The 22712-nt window shown below is 39.8% G+C and overlaps 1 protein-coding gene across 8 annotated transcripts in view; it reads right to left on the bottom strand.

Annotated features, from left to right (window-relative positions):
* Positions 1 to 22712, bottom strand: part of LOC140494648 (protein unc-13 homolog A-like) — a 425496-nt gene that overhangs the window by 57177 nt on the left and 345607 nt on the right. For all 8 annotated transcript variants that reach the window (XM_072594058.1, XM_072594057.1, XM_072594065.1 and 5 more), the window contains 5 exons: positions 20439 to 20535; positions 12173 to 12316; positions 10993 to 11070; positions 9291 to 9368; positions 2379 to 2467 (listed from right to left, as the gene is read on the bottom strand). In XM_072594058.1, coding sequence (XP_072450159.1) covers positions 2379 to 2467; positions 9291 to 9368; positions 10993 to 11070; positions 12173 to 12316; positions 20439 to 20535 — 486 coding nt within the window. The remainder of the gene's footprint in view (positions 1 to 2378; positions 2468 to 9290; positions 9369 to 10992; positions 11071 to 12172; positions 12317 to 20438; positions 20536 to 22712) is intronic.

The raw sequence follows: 22712 nt of genomic DNA, 5'->3' as shown, positions 1-22712 counted from the left end.
TCAAAAAACTGAATCAAGAGTGTGAGACATGATTTCTCATGCACAAAGCCATATTGCCCCTCACTAATCTGACCTTGCCTTTTCAAATATGTGTAAATCCTGTCCCTCAGGATTCCCTGCAACAACATGCCCACCACTGATGTCAGGCTCACTGGTCTACAGTGCCCTGGCCTGTTCTTACCACCTTTCTTAAACAGTGGCACCACGTTAGCCAACTCAGTCTTCTGGCACCTCTCATGTGGCTATCGATGGTACAAATATCTCAGCAAGGGGCCCAGCAATCACTTCTCTAGCTTCCCACAGAGTTCTAGGGTACACCTGATCAGGTCCTGGGGATTTATCCACTTTCATGCCTTTCAAGACATCCAGCACTTCCTCCTCTGTAACATAGACATTTTTCAAAATGTCACCATCTATTTCCCTACATTCTATATCTTCCATGTCCTTTTCCACAGTAAACACTAATGCAAAATACTCATTTAGTATCTCCCCCAACTCCTGCAGCTCCCCAAAAAGGCCACCTTGTTGATCTTTGAGGGATCCTGTTCTCTCCCTGGTTACCTTTTTGTCCTTCATGTATTTGTAAAAACCCCTTGGATTCTCCTTAACTCTATTTGCCAAAGCTATCTCATGTCCCCTTTTTGCCCTCCTGATTTTCTTCTTAAGTATACTTTTCTAAGTATGCTCTTCTAAGTATTCCCTCGATCCCTCTTGTCTATACCTGACATATGCTTCCATCTTTTTCTTAAACAAACCCTCAATTTCTTTAGTCATCCAGCATTCCCTATACCTACCAGCCTTTCCTTTCACCCTAACAGGAATACATTATCTCTGGACTCTCGTTATTTCTGAAGGCTTCCCATTTTCCAGCTGTCCTTTTACCTGTGAACATCTGCCCCCAATCAGCTTTGGAAAGGTCTTGCCTAATACCATCAAAATTAGCCTTCATCCAGTTTAGAACTTCAACTTTTAGATTTGGTCTGTCCTTTTCCATCACTATTTTGAAACTAATAGAAGTATGGCCGCTGGCCCCAAAATAGTTCCCCACTGACATCTCATAAGGCACTGCCCTGCCTTATTTCCCAAGAGTCGTTCAAGTTTTGCACCTTCTCTTGTAGGTATATCCACACATTGAATCAGAAATTTTTCTTATACACACTTTACAAATTCCTCTCCATCTAACCCCTTAACACTATGGCAGTCCCTGTCTATGTTTGGAAAGTTAAAACCCCTACCATAACCACCCTATTATTCTTACAGCTAACTGAAATCTGCTTACAAATTTGTTTCTCAATTTCCCACTGACTATTAGGGGGTCTATAATACAATCCAATAAGGAGATCATCCCTTTCTTATTTCTCCATTCCATCCAAATATCTTCCTTGGATGTCTTTCTGGGAATATCCTCCTTAAGTACAGCTATAATGCTGTCCTTTATCAAATACGCCATTCCCCCTCCTCTCTAGCAAATCTCCCTGCCAGTATATTTGTCCCCTTCTATTTCAGGTGCAATCCACCCTTCTTGCACAGGTCACTTCTACTATTTAATACAACCCACTAGTCTCAGACTAGCACATACATGTATCACATTCATCATTTGAGTGACGGGTGCCTTCTGCCTGTGCTTGGAAAACTCGAAAAGAGTACACACAATTATGTGTGATTCTGCAATTGGACAACATTTAAATAATCCTGACTGTTCTAGGAAGTGTACTCAAAGATGTGCAGGCTACATGGATTAGCCATGCCAGGGATGTGTTGGCTAGGTGGATTAGCTATGGTAAATGCAGGGTTATGGGAATATGGTGGGGAGCTAGGTCTGTGTAGGCTGTACTTCAGAGGACTAGAGGGCAGACTCGATGGGCCAAAAAGCCTCTTTCCACATTGTGGGGATTCTATAATTTATGCTGACACCTAATTTAAGATAGTCAATTAGCCTCTCAGTGGGGTGCAGTTGCATATATTGATATACAGTGTTGTTTTCTTTGCAGCCACAGTAAGAAAATGCACAGTATGCTCTTTTTAACTTTAACAGGGGGCAACCATTCTCCAATCTTTTTTCTGATGACAATGCCTGGAGGCAACCTGATTTCAACAAAGCTTTCAAATTAGTCCCTGTCCAGCTGGTACATTCTTCATGACAACAACTCTATGGATCCAAGCCCACTTGTCAACCAATCAATGCTTTCCTCTCATTCTTTTATACCTTTGTATTTCTTGTACATTTTTCTGATACATGCAATACCCAAATGTACATTTGCTTCAAAACTGAAAGTTTCATACCAAACTTAGTTGTTTAGAAAATCCATTTCATAGAAGCTCATAATTCATTTAATTTCAGATGTATCTTAAACATTAAAACATGTTGAAATTCATACCTTAGTGCAAACACCCTGCTGAGATCATCTAGTACATTATTCAGTTTTATTTGTAGCTCTTTTAAGATGTCACTGGCTTCAGCATTCAACTGAAAATACAAACAGGTATTTTTAACTATAGAAACTGTAGTCATTCAGAAAGACACTAGCCAAGCTGAATATAGCAGATGGAAAAATAGATAAGTTTTTTTTTAAATATTGAGGGCCAGAAGCAAGCAGTACAATGTTCTATCCTTCTCCTATGCTCATATCCTTTTTATAATTGCACAACTGAACAGCACATTAACATAGTTTCAGAACTTCTCATTGATAAGTACTGTCCTGGAGTTTGTATAAACCCAATGTACAATTTACCTTTCTGAACAGAAAGGGAATCACAACACACATCAATGATTCTCTTCAAATTACAGAATAGTGCCATACTACAGAATTTTTAAAAAGTTCATCATAAATAGTTACAACTCTTGACAGATGTGAGCATTCCACCTCCGAAGCTAATGGCTGTGCATGACCATGAACAGTGATGCTTTTTCAGCACAAGTTAATTATACAAAGAAGGTAGCATTTACTTTTTACGTAACAAAGTAGCACCTAAACCTGAAAGCTTTCTGATAGTTTTCTGTCTATTTCTACAGGTTCTTTTTAATATTCACTTTTGGGATGTGGACATCACGGGCTGCACAGCATTTATTGCCCATCCCTAGTTGCCCTTGAGAAGGTGGTGGTGAACTGTGTTCTTGAACCGCGATAGTTCCTGTGCTGATGACACCCACAATGCCTTTAGGAAGGGAATTCCAGGAGTTTGACCCAGTGACAGTGAAGGAACAACAATGTACTTCCAACTCAGGATGCTGGGTGGCTTGGAGGGGAACTTGCAGGTGGTGGTATTCCCATATATCTGCTCCACTTGTCGTTCGAGATTGAAGTGGTCTTGGGTTTGGAAGGTGTCATCTGAGGTTTGTTGGTGAATTTCTGCAGTGCATTTTGTAGATCGTACACTACACTGCTATGGAGCATTGGTGGTGAAGAGAATGGATTCTTCTGGATGCGATGCCATGATAGGGCAACTTAGAACACTTTTCATTGTATTTTTCTTGTAAAAATACATATGACAATAAATTCTAAAAGCTGAAAAGTTTCTGCAGTGTTGTTGGAATTACATTCATCCAAGCAAATGGGGAGTATTCCATCACACTCCAGACTTGTGCCTTCTAGATGGTGGGCAGCTTTTGGGGAGTTAGGAGGTGAGTTACTCACCACAGCATTCCTAGCCACTGATGTGTTCTTGTAGACAGCTGTATTTGTATGGTGAGTTCAGTTGTGTTTCTGGTCAATGGTCACACGCAGGATGTTGATATTGACGGCGGGGTTTAGTGATTGTAACACCATTGAATGTCAAGGGATGGTGATTAGATTGTGTCTTATTGGATATTGTCGTTGCCTGGCAGTTGTGTGGCGTAAATGTTACTTGTCACTTGTCAGCTCAAGCCTGGATATTATCCAGAACTCTTAGCATTTGAAATGATCTGCTTCAGTATCCTAGGAGACACAAATGGTGCTGAACACTGTATAATTGTGTAAAACATCTCCACTCCTGACCTTCTAAAGGAAGGAAGGTCATTAATGAATCAGCTGAAGATGGTTGGATCGAGGACACTACATTAAGGAATTTCTGTAGAGGTGTCCTGGAATTCAGATGACTGACCTCCAACAAGTACAACCATCTTTCCATGTGCCAGTATGACTCCAACCAGCAGAGACTTCATCCCCTGATTCCCAATATTCCAGTTTTGCTTGGGTTGCATAATGCCATACTCAGTCGAATATAGCTTCAATGTCAAAGGCTGTCACATCACCTTATCTCTGGAATTAGGTTCTTTTCTTCATGCTTGAACCAAGGCTACAATAATGTCAGGAGCTGAGTGGCCCTGGCAGAACTCACACTGGGCATACCTGAGCAGATTACTGAAACATAGAATCACTATAGTGTGGAAACAGCCCACTCAGCCCAACAAGTCCACTCCAAAGAGCATTCCCACCCTGTGAGAGAAAATCCGCTTCCCTGTCCACCCACAGCATGGCCACAAAGAATATAAGGAATCATATATGCCGAAGCCACAACAAAAACTACCCTGAGAACCTCCGCCTTGACCAAACAGGCTAACTAAGAAACTAGGCAGCAAACAGGAGATGACTCAAGCTACTTCCAATCTGGGGTATACACTTCCCGAGATAGCCTGACAATAGACTTCCTAGCCCTCAGTAAGCACACTGCTCCCGATGCACTAAGGGCAGCCTCACTCCTCACTCATACTGGAACTCCACAAAGGATGCTCAGAGTAAAAGGCACCAAGGTACCTTACTTGCAGACTAACCACAATGGAAACCCATTGACACTAGGATGAGAAATATTAGCACCTACTCTTACAGAGGATCAGAATCCCCTAACTCAATCGAGGACTGATCGCTGCTACCGGACGGCTGATTGTCCTCCCACTGATTATGTTTTACTCTTGATTATACTGTAATTCACACCATATTACTGTACCCCTAAAAAATTGCCTGTGCCCACTGCTCGAGGAGGAGAACCCTTGATCTACTATATCGTCAGTTCTGTATCAGCCAAGTCAATTTCTCTTCTAGTGATATCACTTGTAATAAACAGCTTGTCAACTTCACCTGTTCCGTGCTTGCGTGGTCTCTGTTCAATTGGGTAATTTCTCTGACACACCCAGACACACTCTCTTACCCTATCCCAGTAAGGGTGGTAGGTGCCTTAATACTGGGATGTTGACCAGATCAAATATGCTGGTGTTGATGCATCTGTCTTCCCAGCAGATTTGCAGGCTCTTGCACAGGCAGCATCGGTGGTACTGCTCCAGTGCTTTGAGGTGTCTGCTGCAGACAGTCCACTTCTCAGAGCCATATGAGGGCAGGAACCACTATAGTTCAATAGTACTGTTGTTGACACTTTCCATCACTTTACTGATGTTTGAGAGTAGACTAACTGGTCAGGTTGATTTTGTCCTGTTTTTTGTGTACAAGACCTTCCTAGGAAATTTTCCCCATTGTCAGGTAGATGCCAGTGTTGTAGCTGCATGGGAACAGCTTGACTAGGGTTGTGGCGAACTCCGGAGCACAAGTCTTCAGTGTTATTGTGGGAATGTTGTTGGGTCCATAGCCTTTAAAGTATCCAGTGCCTCAAACCGTTGCTTGATATCACATGGAGTGAATCAAATTCGATGAACACTGGCATCTATAACGTTAGGGGTCACTGGAAGAGGCGAAGATGGATCATTGACTCAGCATTTCTGGCTGAACACTGCTGAAAATACTTCAGTCTTATCTTTTGCACTTATGTGTTGGGCTCTTCCATCATTAAGGATGGATATATTTGTGGAGCTTTCACCTTAAGTGAGTCGTTTAATTGTCCACCAGCATTCATGAGTGGAAATGGTAAGACTGCAGAGCTTAGATCTGATCCATTGGTTGTGGATTGCTTAGCTTTGTCTATCACTTGCTACATATTCTGTTTGGCATGAAAGTAATCCTGTTAAGGTATGTCTTCCATTAAACCAGGGAAAATTCTCCTGGCTTGGTGGTAGTGGTTAAGACCAGGCCATGAGGCTGCAGATTGTGTTGTAGTACAATTCTGCTGCTGTTGATAGCTCACAGCACCACAGATACCCAGTCTTGAGTTGCTACATGTTTGAAATCTGCCCTATTTAGCACAGTGGTAATGCCACACATCTCAATGGAGGGTATTCTCAATGTGAAAGCAGGACTTCATCTCCACAAGGACTGTGCCGTGTTCACTTTTAATGATGTGGTCATGGATAGGTGCATCTGCAGCTGGCAGATTGGTGAGGATGAGGTCAAGTATATTTTACTCCTTTGCTGGTTCCCTCACCATCTGCTGCAGATCCTGTCTAGCAGCTATGCTCTTGAAGACCTGACCAACTTGATCAGTAGTACTGCTACTGAGCCACTCCTGGTAGTATACATTGAAATCTCCTAAATAGATTACATTTTACAGCTATGCCATCCTCAGTATTTCCTCCAAGGGTTGTTCAACATTCATTAACCATGGTAATCAGCAGAAGGATTCCTTGCCCTTGTTTAACCTGATGCCATGAGACTTCAAACCATCATGAAGTCAATGTTGGAGTCAATATTGAGGACACCAGGGCAACTCACTCCCTCTATATACTACTGTGCTGCCATCTCTGCTGGGTCTGTCCTGTTGGTGGGACAGGCCAAAGCCAGGGATGGCGATAGTGCTGCCTGAGACGTTGTATGATATTGCAAAGTTATTGCTTGACCAGACTGTGAGACAGCTCTCCAAATTTTGGCACCAGTTACCAGATATTAAGGAAGATTGCAGGGTGAAGGGCTGTCTTTGCCTGTGCCTAGATCAATGTCAGGTGCTACATCCAGATTCATTTCTTTCTTGAGATTTCATAGAGACTGATACAGCTGAGTGGTTTGCTAAGCCATTTCAGAGGGCAGCTGAGAGTCAACCACATTGCTGAAAGTCTGGAGTTTCATGTAGTGTAGGCCAGACAAGATGAGGATGGCATTTTCCCTTCCCTGAAGGACATTAATGAGCCAGATGGGTTTTTCTGCCAATCAACAATAGTTTCATGGTCATCAGCAGATCCAAAATTACATTTTTTTAATTGGAATTCAAATTCTACCATCTATTGTGGCATCCCCAAAACATTAGCTGAGCTTCCGGATTAATAATAGACATAATAGAATCCCTACAGTGTGGAAGCAGTCCATTCGGCCCATCAAGTCTATACTGACTCTCCAAAGAGCATCTCATCCAGACCCTCTCCCTATCCCTGTAACTCCATATTTCCCATAGCTAACCCATCTACCTAGTCTGCACATGCCTGGACACTATGGGCAATTTAGCATGGCCAATCCACCTAAAGTGCACATCTTTGGACTGCGGGAAGAAACTGGAGAAAACCCTTGCAGACACAGGGACAATATACAAACTCCACACAGGCTGGAATCAAACCTGGTTCCCTGCGGCTGTGAAGTGGCAGTGCTAATCACTGTGCTACCATGCCAATAATTTTGTGATAATACCACTAGGCCAATTTTGTTGCTACCATTCCACTGAGATCATGACCTGCAGCCTCACTTATCAGTTGGATGGCTGGTCTGATGGGGTATATCAGTCAAGAAATGATAGTGGCTGCAGTCAAAGCAGCAGTCAATATTGTGATGCAGTCTGTCCCAAGGTGCCCTCCATCACACATCTATTGAAATGAAAATTTCCATTGGCTCCTGTCATCTGGGATTCCTCTGTAGTTCTCATCTATTGCATTGTTCCCTTCATGGAAGGGAGGCTTTCACAAATGCTGCTGCAAAAGAAAATTGCCCTCAGTCTACACAGTGATTCGATATCTTTAATTACTTTGTCCGAGGGGGATGGTGGTTATACCCAGAGCTCTGATTGCGGTTTCTCTTAACGAATAAGTTGCTTTATCTACTGCCTCTGCACATACTCATTCACCTCTTACTCTGATTTCATCATGCTGAGTGACTCACCTGGTGTGAATTCCTCATCATGATTATATACAGAGGATGAGAGTGTGGTGCTGGAAAAGCACAGCAGGTTAGGCAGCATCCAAGGAGCAGGAGAATTGACGTTTCGGGCATAAGCCCTTCTTCAGGAATCCAGAACCTCAATTATCCGTGCAAGATGGGCAGCCAATATTTCATTCGGATAATTGATTATTTGGATAACTGATTCAATGCCTCTCCTCTGCTATTTGGAGTTTTCTGAAGTTTCCTTTTGCCCAACTCTGCCTGTCTTGCTCGCTCTCTCTGTCTCAGGGTTTGTTTCTGAGCAGACACACACTTGTGTGTAAGGGGCCTGCAGTATTGCTGAAGCCTCTTCCCGCTGCTGTTTCACTTCAATGGGATTAACAGAGCAAGCACTTGGCAGAGAAGACTAGGCAGCAGCACACCACACGCAGCCCCCTCCCCCGCCGCCCACCCCCTCGCTATGTACTTTCAACTCTCCACATTTCCAGCCAACAGATGGAGTGAAGCGACCAAATGTCTCATATCTCTTCTCCCCAATGGGACTGTAGAACAAAATGAAGTAACGGAATGGAGACGACAGCCAGACTGGACACCAACAGCAAGACTGCTGCTGCCTTTGGGGGGGGGGGGGGTGGGGGGGGGTGAGTCTCAAAATAGTGCGCACACATGCAGCCACACACTAAACTTTTTGACAAGTTCCCACTTTGCCCTGTACAGGATAATGTTGGAGAGATTATCTGGGGAATGGAGGTTTAGGGTACAGCCCTGTATAGAACTCCAGGGAAAGCACAAGGAAGAGAGAGACGGTGGGAGGTCAGTCATTTGGAAACAGTGCCTGGGCTCTTATCAATATCCAGGATTGTTCTTGGCAGCATTTCAGTAAGGCGAATTCACTTTTAATCATTGTAAACAAAAGACGGCGACCAGTGTTGGTAACACCTCTTTGATGTAATGTTTTTTATCGGGACCTTGAGATCTCCTTCGGATAATCAAAGTTCCTCTGTAAATTGCTGGTGGGTGACAGGAAGCCTATGCCGAGTAACATAGATAGCAATTAGAGTGATGAGCTTGGGTCAGAGGGGGACAGACATATAGGAGTTAGTTCTTCCAGTTGCCAAAGCTTTTATCCTTCTCTTTGATGTTTTTGAGGTATTAAAATGCAGATATACTCACCTCCCGTTGCAGAAGTTTTGACAGATTTGCATGAAATCTCAGCAGATTGAGACAAGTAATGTACGGAATTAGACATAGACAACAAGGAAATTTAAGATCACAATTAACAAATCCATAAATGATTAATTTCAAAATATTTAAAAGTAAAATAAATTTGTAATTTTAAATTCTTACATCTTTTCCTCCCATAGCTTCAAACATCTTCTCCAGTTGTACTCGAAGCTGCTGGATGTTGTTCATTAGAATACATGGCTATAAAAAGTACAGCATTATCATTTTTTATGCATTGTCACAGCCTTTTACTTTCAAGTGAAAACGTTAAAAGTTAATAAATCTACAAATAATTGAGAAACCACAAGTCATATTTTTTAAAGTTTTGTATTTTAGTATGTTTATTAGATTTTATTATATAGAATTTATATATGCTATGATGCCAAATATGTATAAAAACATCTTAAAATTCTATTAAATTATAGTTAGAAAATAAAAAAAAGCAGTGCCAATTTTTAAGGGAGTATCACAGGCAAATATTTCAAACAAACCAATGGAAAATACTAAAATAATTTAAAAATTAAATGATTATTTTCAGGGCACTATCATAAGACGAACAAAGGGACTATATATATTCTTCTGCAGTTATATCCACCCACAATTTAATCCTGCGCAATCAATTAATTTTCAAAATAAAGTGGAACCTGAATCCCATATTTTTGTCTTGAGTACAGTAACACAAATAGGATCTGAATCAAGGGTCTGGCTCTAGTCAGTGTTAAATCTTGAATCCTATTAAACATGAAACAGGGAACACAGGCATGCTGCTGAAGACAAGCAAATTAATAAGGCACGCCCCACTAGGCTCTCCTTAATCATTCCTGGTGTATAAAATATTTAGTGAAACTATATTGAGATGTCAATGAGTAAGTCATTGATTCTGTACAGCCTTTTGCATTTGTATTCCTGAAACATTGATTAATAGTTAAATCTTTCTGCACTCTTTTAAAATATTTGTTATCTGTGCAAATAATGACTTCCCAAAAAAATTACAGCAACTTTCTGTTGTTAGATTTTGTACACAGAAGAGATTTCTTTTTTCTTTTACATTCTTATGAATACAATGCAATACTTTAGTATACTGCAGAAGATATTTATTCCATACATTCTTTTGTTAACTGAATGAAAAACATATTAAAACAATAAAAAGAAACCAGGTTGAAGCAAATTAGAAAATACAAATAATGAAAAGGAAAGGAAGATTTATGAAGTCCAAATTTTAATGTAAAAAAGGAATGTAACAAGAGCCCTCAACTGGCTGCCATTTTAAGACAAGCGGCAGTGTGTGAGTTTTTCATGTGTGCAGATCAAAAAAAAAATTAAGATTTGTAAAAGGAAATAAATTGTTCCATATGGAATAGTAACATATGTCATTTGCACCTACGTAGAAAGGATTGGTGAGTGATGGAAGAAGAAAAAATGTCTCTGTGAAAGTTTGAAAGAAAAACAAAAATATTGGATAGGAAAAAAACTTCAATTTATATAGAACCATTCACAATTTCAGAACAGACCAAAGAGCTTTAACAGGCAATTAAATGTATAAATAAAGAGTAATCACTAATGCAATAATAACCAAACAATCCATTTGGTTACATCAGTTGAGGAATTAATACATGCTGGGCCACACGTAAATATATTTCAGGCCTGTTAATAGCTGTAAAGAGAAAGTAAAGTTGGTGAAGTAAAAATCCTGCCATCAGTTCTAATGACTCCGCAACCAAACCATTCCCCATCCTCTCTCTTTACAGCTATATTACTTGAGTCTATGAAGATACTTGCATTCTACAGAAAAATATCTTGTACATAAGATGGAGGAACTATTTACCACTTTCTCCTTCGAACAGTATGATGCGTAATCCTTAGCTATTATCTCAGCATACTGCAGCAGCACATTACTGATAGTCTAAAAAAACAAGTTTGAGAAACACAAGAGTTTGCCTTTTCTGAAAAACGAAGATACAAAATGATAGCAGACATTGAAATACTGTGCCAATTCGCAATTTATTTAGAAGTTCATCAATTTCCTATTTTAATCACATCACCCTCATATCTTCACTAAAAAGACTTTTTAAAAGCACCTACTGGCAAATTATGTCCTCACTATAGCAACCATTTGTAAGTTTGATTCAGTTCTTTACATTAGTAGAGTATGGCAATGTTAAACCTCAAGCATTGCTCAATGCAGTACCCAAACATTTGGATCCCACATTAAAGGAAATAATAGACCACTGCTCTTCATTATGTTACCAGAAAGAATAAATTCTTTTCCTACTTTCTCCTACCTGTTTTGTGGCAAGGAATTGTTTCACCAACTTCTAGCATGTGTTTCCATTTCAGGGACTTTCACTTGGAAGTGTTGGTAAATATGGAATATACTGGACCACATTTGTCCCATTTAAATGATAGGATTGAAATAAAATATATAATACCCTTTCCATCATCAAAGGCCTTGGCAATGCTAGATGTTAGCATTTCTTGGCAGGATGTTGTAAATGGTGGAGGAGGCCTTGCTATAAAAATCAATGAACTAGCACGCCAAGTCAAATTGATTACAGTACAGGGTGAATGCTGCATTAGGTAAAGTTGAAAATTTTCTGAAAAAATGTTTTTTGTTATTACAGGTCAAACAATCACTGACCACTGTACTGCAAAAGAAGCCACAATTTCCCATTCCTTAACCTCCCCACAGTTCATCAAACCACCAGTGGCTCTAGGAGGAGCTCACTATGAACATGAAAGTAAGCTTGGCCACAGAAAATCTAGGTGGACAGGAGACGGGGAGTTGAAAAGACCATAGAAGGACTAAACTAGAATAAATTCTAGAGCCACAAAACCTTGATACATGTCAGTGAGGTTAACAGCAGAATGAATAATTTCTTTACTTGAATTTATTAGGTTAAAGTATTTTTACTAACATTAAAATTGAATTTTGGCACTACAGCAATGTTTCATTAATTGGCAAGAGGCCTTTGCATGAATTTTCCTCAAAAATAGTACTTTTTTACCTTAGCAAATCTTCTCATATAATGCCCCACTATCAGAGGATCAGGGCACTCCAGCTTCTTAATTATTTCAAAACTCTGATTCAATTGTGAGAACACATCCACCACAGAACAGGAGAACAGGGCATGCTCTGATGTTTGTTGGAACTGTTAATGAAGCAAAATAAGAAGATTATCTTTGATTTCATCTTCTCATTTCTAAACAAAGTGACAGCATATGCAAATAAGTGACAGTACCTAACTTAAATAGAAATTCTACATTTCATATAAAGGGCAGTTTTTCATTCGTGAAGTGAAAGTAAAAGAAATCGAAATTGTCTCCCTTTCTTAAAAGAGATATTATAGAAATTAAAGTTACTTGAATTCAATGCAAAATTGTTGTTTAAACAATGTATTGTCAAATAATATTACAATCTATTCCTTGAGTACAAAACAGTTACCTGAATAAATAAAAGTAAATCTTGCCGATAACTATCATGCTAAAATATTTGCAGAGCATGGAAAGTAGTTAATTATAGGAGAACAACCTTGGCAATTGGCACAAATAGATAATTCATGAAACAGTCCAAAAATAATGTGAAACATTCTCCTGATCAGTGTGGGTGGGGGAATGCAATATTAGATAGGAACCTATCTTACAGAGCTTCACTTCTTCTGGGATGTCAGGTATCAACATGAGAGAAAATGATGACTGCAGATACTGGAGATCAGAGTCAAAAAGTGTGGCACTGGAAAAGCACAGCAGATCAAGCTTATGCCCGAAACATCGACTCTCCTGCTCCTTGGATGCTGCCTGACATGAGGTATCAACATGAGATGATAATAAAGGAGTGTCATCGCATTCTGCTAGATATCCACAAAAGATTTGTAATTAGGTTGATCCCAATATAGTTACTGGAGTATAGTATTTAGCAAAATTAGAAATAGGAACATTTGACCATCCAGCCCAGTCCAGCGTTCAATTGAACCATGGCCAACTGTCTAACTCTCAGCCATTTTCCCACACTCTCCTCATATACCAAGATACCTTTAATATCTAGACAATTATCAATTTCTCACTTGAATATGCACAATGATGGAGCTTCCACTGTTTTCCAGGGAAGAGCATTCCAAAGATTTCTTCACAGTTGAGTGAATAAATTCCCCCTCATCTTAGTCCAAAATGGCCTACCTCTTATTCTGAGTCTATGTTCCCTAGACAGCTCAGCCAGTGAAACATCCTTACTGCATTTACTCTGTTGAACCCTATAAGAATTTTGAATGCATCAACAAGATCGTCTCTTATTCTTTTAAGCTGTACAGAATATAGACGCAGTCTCTTCAATCTCTTTTGTGGGACATTCCCAGCATCCCAGGAATCATGATATTGTACCTGTGCTGCACTCTTTCCATTGGCATGTACACTTGTTGAATGTAGAACTGGAGATATGCTACATTTAAAGTCTAGATTTCATGCATTCTCTTGACACTGAAAACAATGATGTTATGGGAAGTATTGTATTTCATATTCCACAAGACATCAAGAACCATACTTAGACACTAACCATACTTTATTATTGACTAGTTACATCATTTAATTTCTATTAAATTATTTAAATTTTATATTATCTTTCTTCCTAAATTTCACAATTAATTGTGCTATGGTAGTAGCAAACATTGGTTATCATATGTTAACTTTGGTCAGCTAATTTAAATAGTCAAGACCTTGTATGAACTAAAATGTCTTTTTAAAACATAAAATACTGACAAAATGTCTGCCATGATCACCTGATCACAGACTGGGGAATGTTCGGGAGATGATCATGGAATAAATGAAACTATACTGAAATTATCATCAAAATTTAATCAACTGAATCAGGGATCAAGAAACTCAAATCTGTACCTCCTGTTTAGTTCACAATTAAATTGTAATTTCAAATTATGGGAGATGATGATCTTGCCTATAATTAGCCTGCTTTGAAAGACAATGAAGCCAGACTTAGGAATGCACATTAAATTATATTTCAAGCAGCTCCTTGGTACAGGAGAGAAAAAGAACATGGGTTGGTAAAATCATAGACTGAAAGATTCACTTTCTCCCCATTTCTCTCATCATATTGGATAAAAGCATCTAATGAAAAAGCAAACTCAAGAAACAACCATTCCCCAGGAATGCAAAGATATCTACAATTTTCACCATTGCTAAGTGTATTAGGTCAAGAAGCAAATCGTGGTCTAAGTATAAAAATCTAACACCTCAAGGATTCTAAGGATCTTCAAACCATGGAGCCTTTTATTCTTTGCACCAGACATATAATTCCTTTTAAATCTATCACCTTTTATGTTTTATTATTCCCCTCAGGGCTAGTAGGGAATAAAATTACTTTCTTTCCATTCAAAAAAACATTGTAATTGGCACCTTCATTTCATCGACATAACTATATTTTTGATTGACATTTGATGGCTGTATACCAAAAAAGAATTTGTTACAGCCAACCTATTGTAAGGAGGGGAGCTGAATCAGCCCAACTCACCGGCTCACAACAATTTGCTGATTATAGTTAACTCAATTCAGTTACTGAATGCATCTAACATATTTATCCACATTAATATACTTATCACAATGAACATATTTATTAGCTTTATAGTTATGCTCACTTTAAAAATCAATTTAAAGTCATAAGTCATTGAATTCCTGACAATAATTCATTTATATCAAATGTATTTATTTATGTTTAGATGCAGTTTAATAATCTCGCACACCGTCTGTACTAGTAGTACCAAAAGAGAGATAGTAAGATTTAAAATGGAATAAACTTTGAAGAGGCATAGGTAAGTACTGGTATGGAGGGTATTTTGCTGACTCTTCTAACCTTATAGAGTCCACAGAGTGATTACTATGGTAGTATTTTCTACTAAGGGAGTTGTGGATTTCTTGTCATATTATTACATAATTAAATATGACAGACACTTGAACATTACTAAGTAATAGGACGTCTAATAAATCCAAACTGTACTGACATTCTCGTTCAAGTGAAAAATATTGGCTTATTATAGGCTAGAGTATTCATCTGCTGATTTCATAACAGACATTTAAAAATAAAACAGGAAAAAAAAGACTAACAAGACTACTCAGTCTTCCACATCATTTAAGAAGTACTGTTGAAGTGAATACTTAACCTTTAACTAATGTAAATTATATGCTCACTTGTCATATCAAGAAGTTGTGATTACATCTATAGCAATAGTTCTTTTTTTTATTGATGCAGAGTCTGTTTGTACTTTTAAACCAATAAACATGCAAATTTAGCACAGTAAAAATAGCATTCTATTTACTTAGAAGCAAAACGAGAAACTTTTTTATGCAGACAGTGGTGCGTGTATGGAATGAACTGCCAGAGGAGGTGGTGGTAAAAGGCATCTGGATGGGTATATGAATAGGAAAGATTTAGAGGGATAAGGACCAAATGCTGGCAAATGGGACTAAATTAATGTAGGATCTGGTTGGCATGGACAAGTTGAACCAAAGGGTCTGCTTCTATGCTGTATATTTCTAGGACTCTAAATCATTTATACAGCATTATATTAATGCCTCTGCAATCCAAAATTCTTTGAATCTGTTTGTGCTTCCATTTAACTGCTGCTCCAGTAACAATAACATTACCTTCTGTCTCTTTTGTTCCCACTCTGGCCCTATGCCAATACTACTTTATTTTTGTTACCTGAACATGCCACCACCATTCTCTCCTCAAAAGGCTACTTAGAGCACCCCTCTTTGACCAATATTTTGGTCATCACTTCAAATATCTCTTTTTGGCTCATAATCAAATTTTTCAAATGTTTAATCTACAAACTGCCTTAGGACATATTTCAATAAAAATATGTTGGATAAATGGGAATTATTGCTGACACAACTTTCGTTCGGTCATATTTTGGAAATCACTTTACTTACTATAATCACAAATAGTGTACTGCATGTCTCTAGTCAGAGATGGAAATGACCCCAGATGACCCTGTGGTCATTTTGGCCAATGAAAGCAGGCAATGTAGATGACTTTGTAATAGGAGACAAGAAAATCCTCAGAATTAGGGCTGAGTGTTGGAAACTTACAATCATGCTTGACACAATTTACTGTGGCTTCTCTGGTATAATTATTCTGAGGCATAGCAGTATAACATCAGTTCAGAGATGAGGAAAGAAAGGCATCGCCTGCACTTGCAACAATGACTTCAGTAAGCTGTTCTGACAAGATTCCCCATGGGAGACTGGTTAGCAAGGTTCAGTCTCATGGAATACAAGGAGAACCAGCCATTTGGATATAGATTTGGTTCAAAGGTAGAAGACACTGGGTGGTGGTATAAGGTTGCTTTTCAGACTGGAGGCCTGTGACCAGTGGAATGCCGCAAGAATCAGCATTAGGTCCATTACCTTTCATCATTTATATAAACAATTTGGATGTGAACAGAGGAGGTATAGTTAAAGTTAAAAATCACACAACACCAGGTTATAGTCCATCAGGTTTATTTGGAAGCACTAACTTTAGAAGCGATGCTTCTTCATAGGTGGTTGTGAAGCAGAATCATAAGAGGTATAGTTAGTAAGTTTGCAGAAGAGGTGTAGTGGACAGTGAAGAAGGTCACCTCAGATTATAACCGATCTTGATCAGATGGGCCAAATGGCTTAGGAGTGACAGATGGAGTATAATTTAGATAAATGCGAGGTGCTGCATTTTGGAAAAGCAAATCAGAGCAGGACTTATACACTTAATGGTAAGGTCCTGGGGAAGTATTGCTGAACAAAGAAACCTTGGAGTGCAGGTTCATAGTTCCTTGCAAGTAGAGTCACAGGTAGAGAGGATAATGAAGAAGGCATTATGGTATGCTTTCCTTCATTGGTCAGAATATTGAGTATAGGAGTTGGGAGGTCATGTTGCGGCTATACAGGACATTGGTTAGGCCACTTTTGGAATATTGCATGCAATTCTGGTCTCCTTCCTATCAGAAGGATGTTATAAAACTTGATAGGGTTCAGAAAAGATTTACAAGGATGTTGCCGGGGTTAGAGGATTTGAGCTATATGGAAAAGCTGAATAGGCTGGGACTGTTTTCCCTACAGTGTCAGAGGCTGAGGGGTGACCTTACAGAGGTTTATAAAATCATGAGGGGCGTGGATGGGGTAAATAGGCAAAGTCTTTTCCTGGGGAAGTCCAGAACTAGAGGGCATAGATTTAAGGTGAGAGGGGAAAGATATAAAAGGGATCTTAGGGACAACTATTTCACACAGAGGGTGGTGCTTGTGTGGAATGAGCTGCCAGAGGAAGTGGAGGCTGGTACAATTACAATATTTATCTGGATGGATAAATGAATAGGAAGGGTTGAGAGGGATATGGACCAAATGCTAACAAATGGGACTAGATTAAGTTGGGATACCTGGTCGGCATGGACGCGTTGGATCGAAGGGTCTATTTCCATGCTGTACATCGCTATAACTTTATAACAATCATGGGCTTGGACTTAAAGGGTAAGAAACTTCTACATAGCCATATACCCCAAAACTCAAAAAAACCTAACAGTATTAAGATATGGTACATAAAACATTAACTTAAGGAGGATATTTTCCTCACTTAAAATCAAGAAAAAGAGCTCCAGACCTTCTGTTCCCATTGATCTGCAGTAACCAGTACCTTGGTGAGCAGAGGAGGAATTTGGAGAAAGCTGTTTACCTTGGATCTTCAATCAGTTTTCACAGATCCAAAAAACTTTCACTGGAAGTGTAGGTGGTGGGGGACAGACACTCGCTTGTCTGCGGTGCTAAGTACAACTGCATGAAGCAGCTGCACAGAATTAGATTGAAGTGAGACCCATCAATTTTTAATCAATTGATCAATCATCATTGGACAAACAGCAAGATTTACAGGGATGATGTCAATTTTTTTAATACAAATCTCAAGTGGCACAGCAAGGTGCAATGTTCGTCCTCCCTTACTACTAAGCAAAGTAGTGTGGGCGCTCTTTGAAAATATGGTAATACTCTTGATACCAGAATTTTAGTTTGTGTGAACAGCATAACTGTATTGCAAGCATTCTACCTTTCGCCATATCACTCTCTTCAAAGTTACTGCAGAAAATTTTCACCTTTTATTACAGCCATACAGTTGTGATCTAGAGTGCACTGCCTGAATGGGTAGTCACATCAGATTCAATACTTTCAAACAGAAACAAAAGCAGAAATTGCTGGAAAAGGTCAGCAGGTCTGGCAGCATCTGTGGTGAGAAATCAGAGTTAATGCTTCAGGTCCAGTGACCCTTCCTCAGAACTGACAGTAGCTAGGAAAAAGTTGTTTTTTATGCAGAAGATATGGTGGGGGATAAGGAGTAAATGATAGGCAGAGATAGAGACCAAAGATAAACAGAAAGGCAGATGGACAGATAAAGGAGTGGTTAAACTAACAAATGCTGGAGATCACTACGGATCAGATAGCATCCATGGAGGGAGAGCAAGCTAATGTTTCAAGTCTAGTATTTGTTGTTTTCAGTACAGATTCCAGCATCTGCAGTAATTTGCTCTGACAAAGGAGTAGTTAAAGGTCAGTCTGGGGAAATGAATAGCTGCTAATAGATTCATAGAGTCCTAGAGATGTACAGCATGGAAACAGACCCTTCGGTCCAACCTGTCCAGGCCGACCAGATATCCCAACCCAATCTAGTCCCATTTGCCAGCACCTGGCTCATATCCCTCCAAACCCTTCCTATTCATATACCCATCCAGATGCCTTTTAAATGTTGCAGTTGTGCTAGCCTCCACCACTTCCTCTGGCAGCTCATTCCATACTTTTACTACCCTCTGTGTGAAAAGGTTGCCCCTTACGTCTTTTATATCTTCTGCCTCACCCTAAACCTATGCCCTCTAGTTCCGAACTCTCCCACCCTCAGGAAAAGACTTTGTCTATTTATCCTATCCATGCCCCTCATAATTTTGTAAACTTCTATAAGGTCAGCCCTCAGCCTCCAGCACTCCAGGGAAAACAGCCCCAGTCTGTTCAGCCTCTCCCTATAGCTCAAACCCTCCAAACCAGCAACATCCTTGTAAATCTTTTCTGAACTCTTTCAAGTTTCACAACATCTTTCTGATAGGAAGGAGACCAGAATTGCATGCGATATTCCAACAGTGACCTAATTAATGTCCTGAACAGTCACAACATGACCTCCTAACTCCTGAACTCAATACTCTGACCAATAAAGGAAAGCATACCAAATGCCTTCTTCACTATCCTATCTACCTGCGACTCCACTTTGAAGGAGCTATGACCCTGCACTCCTAGGGCTCTTTGTTCAGCAACACTCCCTAGGACCTTACCATTAAGTGTATAAGTCCTGCTCTGATTTGCTTTTCCAAAATGCAGCACCTCACATTTATCTAAATTGAACTCCATCTGCCACTTCTTATTCATTGGTCCATCTGATCAAGATCCTGTTGTAATCTGAGGTAATGGGGACTATTACTGACTGACAATGGGTAACAGACGATATGATGCCAAGGCCTGGTGTGTGAGGGTGAGGGAAAGCATGGGGCAAGGTGCTTAAGTCCTAAAATTGTTAAAATCGCTATTAAGTCCAGAAAGCTTCAGGGTATCTAAGCAGAAAATTAGATTTGCTGGAACACTGAGCTTTGCACTGTAGCAAGCCTGAGACAGAGATATTGGCCAAGGAACGAGGTGGCGTGTCAAAGTGGCAGGCAACTTGAAGCTCAGGGTCATTTTTGAGGGCAGAACATAGCTGTTCTGCCAAGCAGTCACCCAGTCTGTGCTTTGTTTCCCCAATTTACAGGAGACCACATTGTGAGCTGTGAATGCAATAGGCTAGATTGAATAAAGTGCAGGCTTACCTAGAAGGTGTGTTTAGGCCCTTGGATACTGAGAAGGGAGGAAGTAAATGGGCAGGCATTACACCTTCTCTGGGGGAACGTGCTGGGGGCTGTGTGTGGATGTTAGGAGTGAAGGAGGAGTGGACCAGTGTGTCCTGGAGGGAAAGATCCTTGCAGAAGGATGACAAGGGAGGGGAGAGAAATATGTGTCTGTAAAGGGAATTTCAAAAGGCAGTCAGATAAATAATTGCACAGGAAGAAATTGTTGGCCTATGGGGAATAAAAATAGAGCTTAAACTGGTTGAATAGTGTTTTCAACAAGTCAGTACAGGCATAATAGGACAAAATCAGTAAGTCCCCAAGTAACACATAAAATCAATTTCTCTGTACAATTAAATGAAGAAACTGTACATGCAAACTGTCTTACACCATCCTTCTTGTCTCTTTCCAGTGCTCCATGCAGAAAGTCTCTCGATACTTCTTCATTCTCATCCAACCATTGTATAACAAATGGTTCAAACCAGCTGTGGAAAATTGTTCCAAATTTTAGTACTTGTTAGATTTATGAAATATATCATACCCTTCATTTAGAATATTGTTCATAAATAGCTGCAATGTACATCGATAAGAGCAAAGAAGAAAGATAGAGGCAGCTAATATCATGAGATGCACTACCATTTAAACTGCTCTATTCTGGGTAGTAGTTGATGGTAAAGGTTCATCTTGGAGTGCAGTTACTAACGGTGTTCCGCAAGGATCTGTTTCGGGACCATTGCTGTTTGTCATTTTTATAAATGACCTGGAGGAGGGGCTAGAAGGTTGGGTGAGCAAGTTTGCGGATGATACGAAAGTCGGTGGAGTTGTTGACAGTGAGGAAGGATGTGGCAGGTTACAGCGGGATATAGATAAGCTGCAGAGCTGGGCAGAAAGGTAGCAAATGGAGTTCAATGTGGGTAAGTGTGAGGTGATTCATTTTGGTATGAGTAACAAAAAGATGGGGTACTGGGCTAATGGCTGGTTACTTGGTAGTGTGGATGAGCAGAGGGATCTTGGTGTCCATGTACACAGATCTCTGAAAGTTGCCACTCAGGTAAATAGTGCGGTGAAGAAGGCATATGGCGTACTGGTTTTTATTGGTAGAGGAATTGAGTTCCGGAGTCCTGAGGTCATGTTGCAGTTGTATAAGACTCTGGTGCGGCCACATCTGGAGTATCGTGTGCAGTTTTGGTCGCCATACTATAGGAAGGATGTGGAGGCACTGGAACGGGTGCAGAAGAGGTTTACCAGGATGTTGCCTGGTATGGTAGGAAGATCGTATGAGGAAAGGCTGAGGCACTTGGGGCTGTTTTCATTGGAGAAAAGAAAGTTTAGTGGTGACTTGATAGAGGTGTACAAGATGATTAGGGGTTTAGATAGGGTTGACCATGAGAACCTTTTTCCGCGTATGGAGTCAGCTATTACGAGGGGGCATAGGTTTAAATTAAGGGGTGGTAGGTATAGGACAGATGTTAGGGGTAGATTCTTTACTCAGCAAGTTGTGAGTTCATGGAATGCCCTGCCAGTAGCAGTGGTGGACTTTCCCTCTTTATGGGCATTTAAACAGGCATTGGATAGGCATATGGAGGATAGTGGGCTAGTGTAGGTTAGGTGGGCTTGGATCGGCGCAACATCGGGGACCAAAGGGCCTGTACTGTGCTGTATTTTTCTATGTTCTATGTTCTATGATGATATCTATAACCTAATATAAAAGAAAAGACAAAGACAGAGTCAACACCTGCTCTATATTTCCCACTGGGCAATATAACCAGTCAAGTTCAGAACAGGTTTGTTCCTATCTGCTGAAGTTGTTATGACGACAAAGACTGGCTTGTCTGACTTTCCAATGACTAGAACTGAATCGCTTACTACTCATCATATACCCTGCTGTTGTGGCAGCAAGTCACAAGATCTACTGGAAGTTCTCTCGTTTGATGTCCTGATGAAGGTAGTTCAGCCAGAAAGATTTTAGTTACATCGACAGCACTGAAACAGGACATTTGGGGGCTGAATGGGAAGACTTCTTCCTGTCATATTATCTCTTCCCACCTTTACATTTGAATTCCTTCCTATTGTATGCTAGATTTGGACAGATTACTAAGCCATTAGTATGTTCAACCAATGACTAGTTTATTACATATTAAAGAACTACATACAGTTTTATGCTAGTATATCTATCTCTGCTGAATCATAATTAAATTCACTCCAAGTATCTCAGTTATGTGTTCTCTTACGAGTCTCAGACAGCAACCCTTGCAAACCTAATACAATATTTCATTACTCTACCCCCAACTTACCAAGTCCTCCTCTATAAATTCTAAATTCATAGTTATTCACTACCTTTTATCCCCTTCCCTTGACCCCAAATTTTTGACATCACAATTCAATCTGTCTCAATACTTGAGAGACTTGAAAGATAAACTGTCCCTCTCTGAACTGGTCTTGGTTTTGATGGCTTTCATTGAGACTAGTAGTATTTTATTCTATTAGTTTCTGTCTTAATATTTGGTTCATCCAGTCTTATTTTATACTCCTTCTCTGCCTTACTCATATGTTTTCTCGATACATCAGCTTGTTAGAATTCATCTTCACACAGTAATAAACTACTGTATTTGATAAGCTTTCAGTCTTGGAAACTTGGATCATCCTGCACCTTTAGCTCTTT

This window comes from Chiloscyllium punctatum, chromosome 24 (assembly GCF_047496795.1).
Source record: "Chiloscyllium punctatum isolate Juve2018m chromosome 24, sChiPun1.3, whole genome shotgun sequence".
In the NCBI taxonomy this organism is placed as follows: Eukaryota; Metazoa; Chordata; class Chondrichthyes; order Orectolobiformes; family Hemiscylliidae; genus Chiloscyllium; species Chiloscyllium punctatum.
The sequence above is the reverse complement of the archived record's forward strand: the minus strand, read 5'-3'. Positions and strand labels throughout refer to the sequence as shown.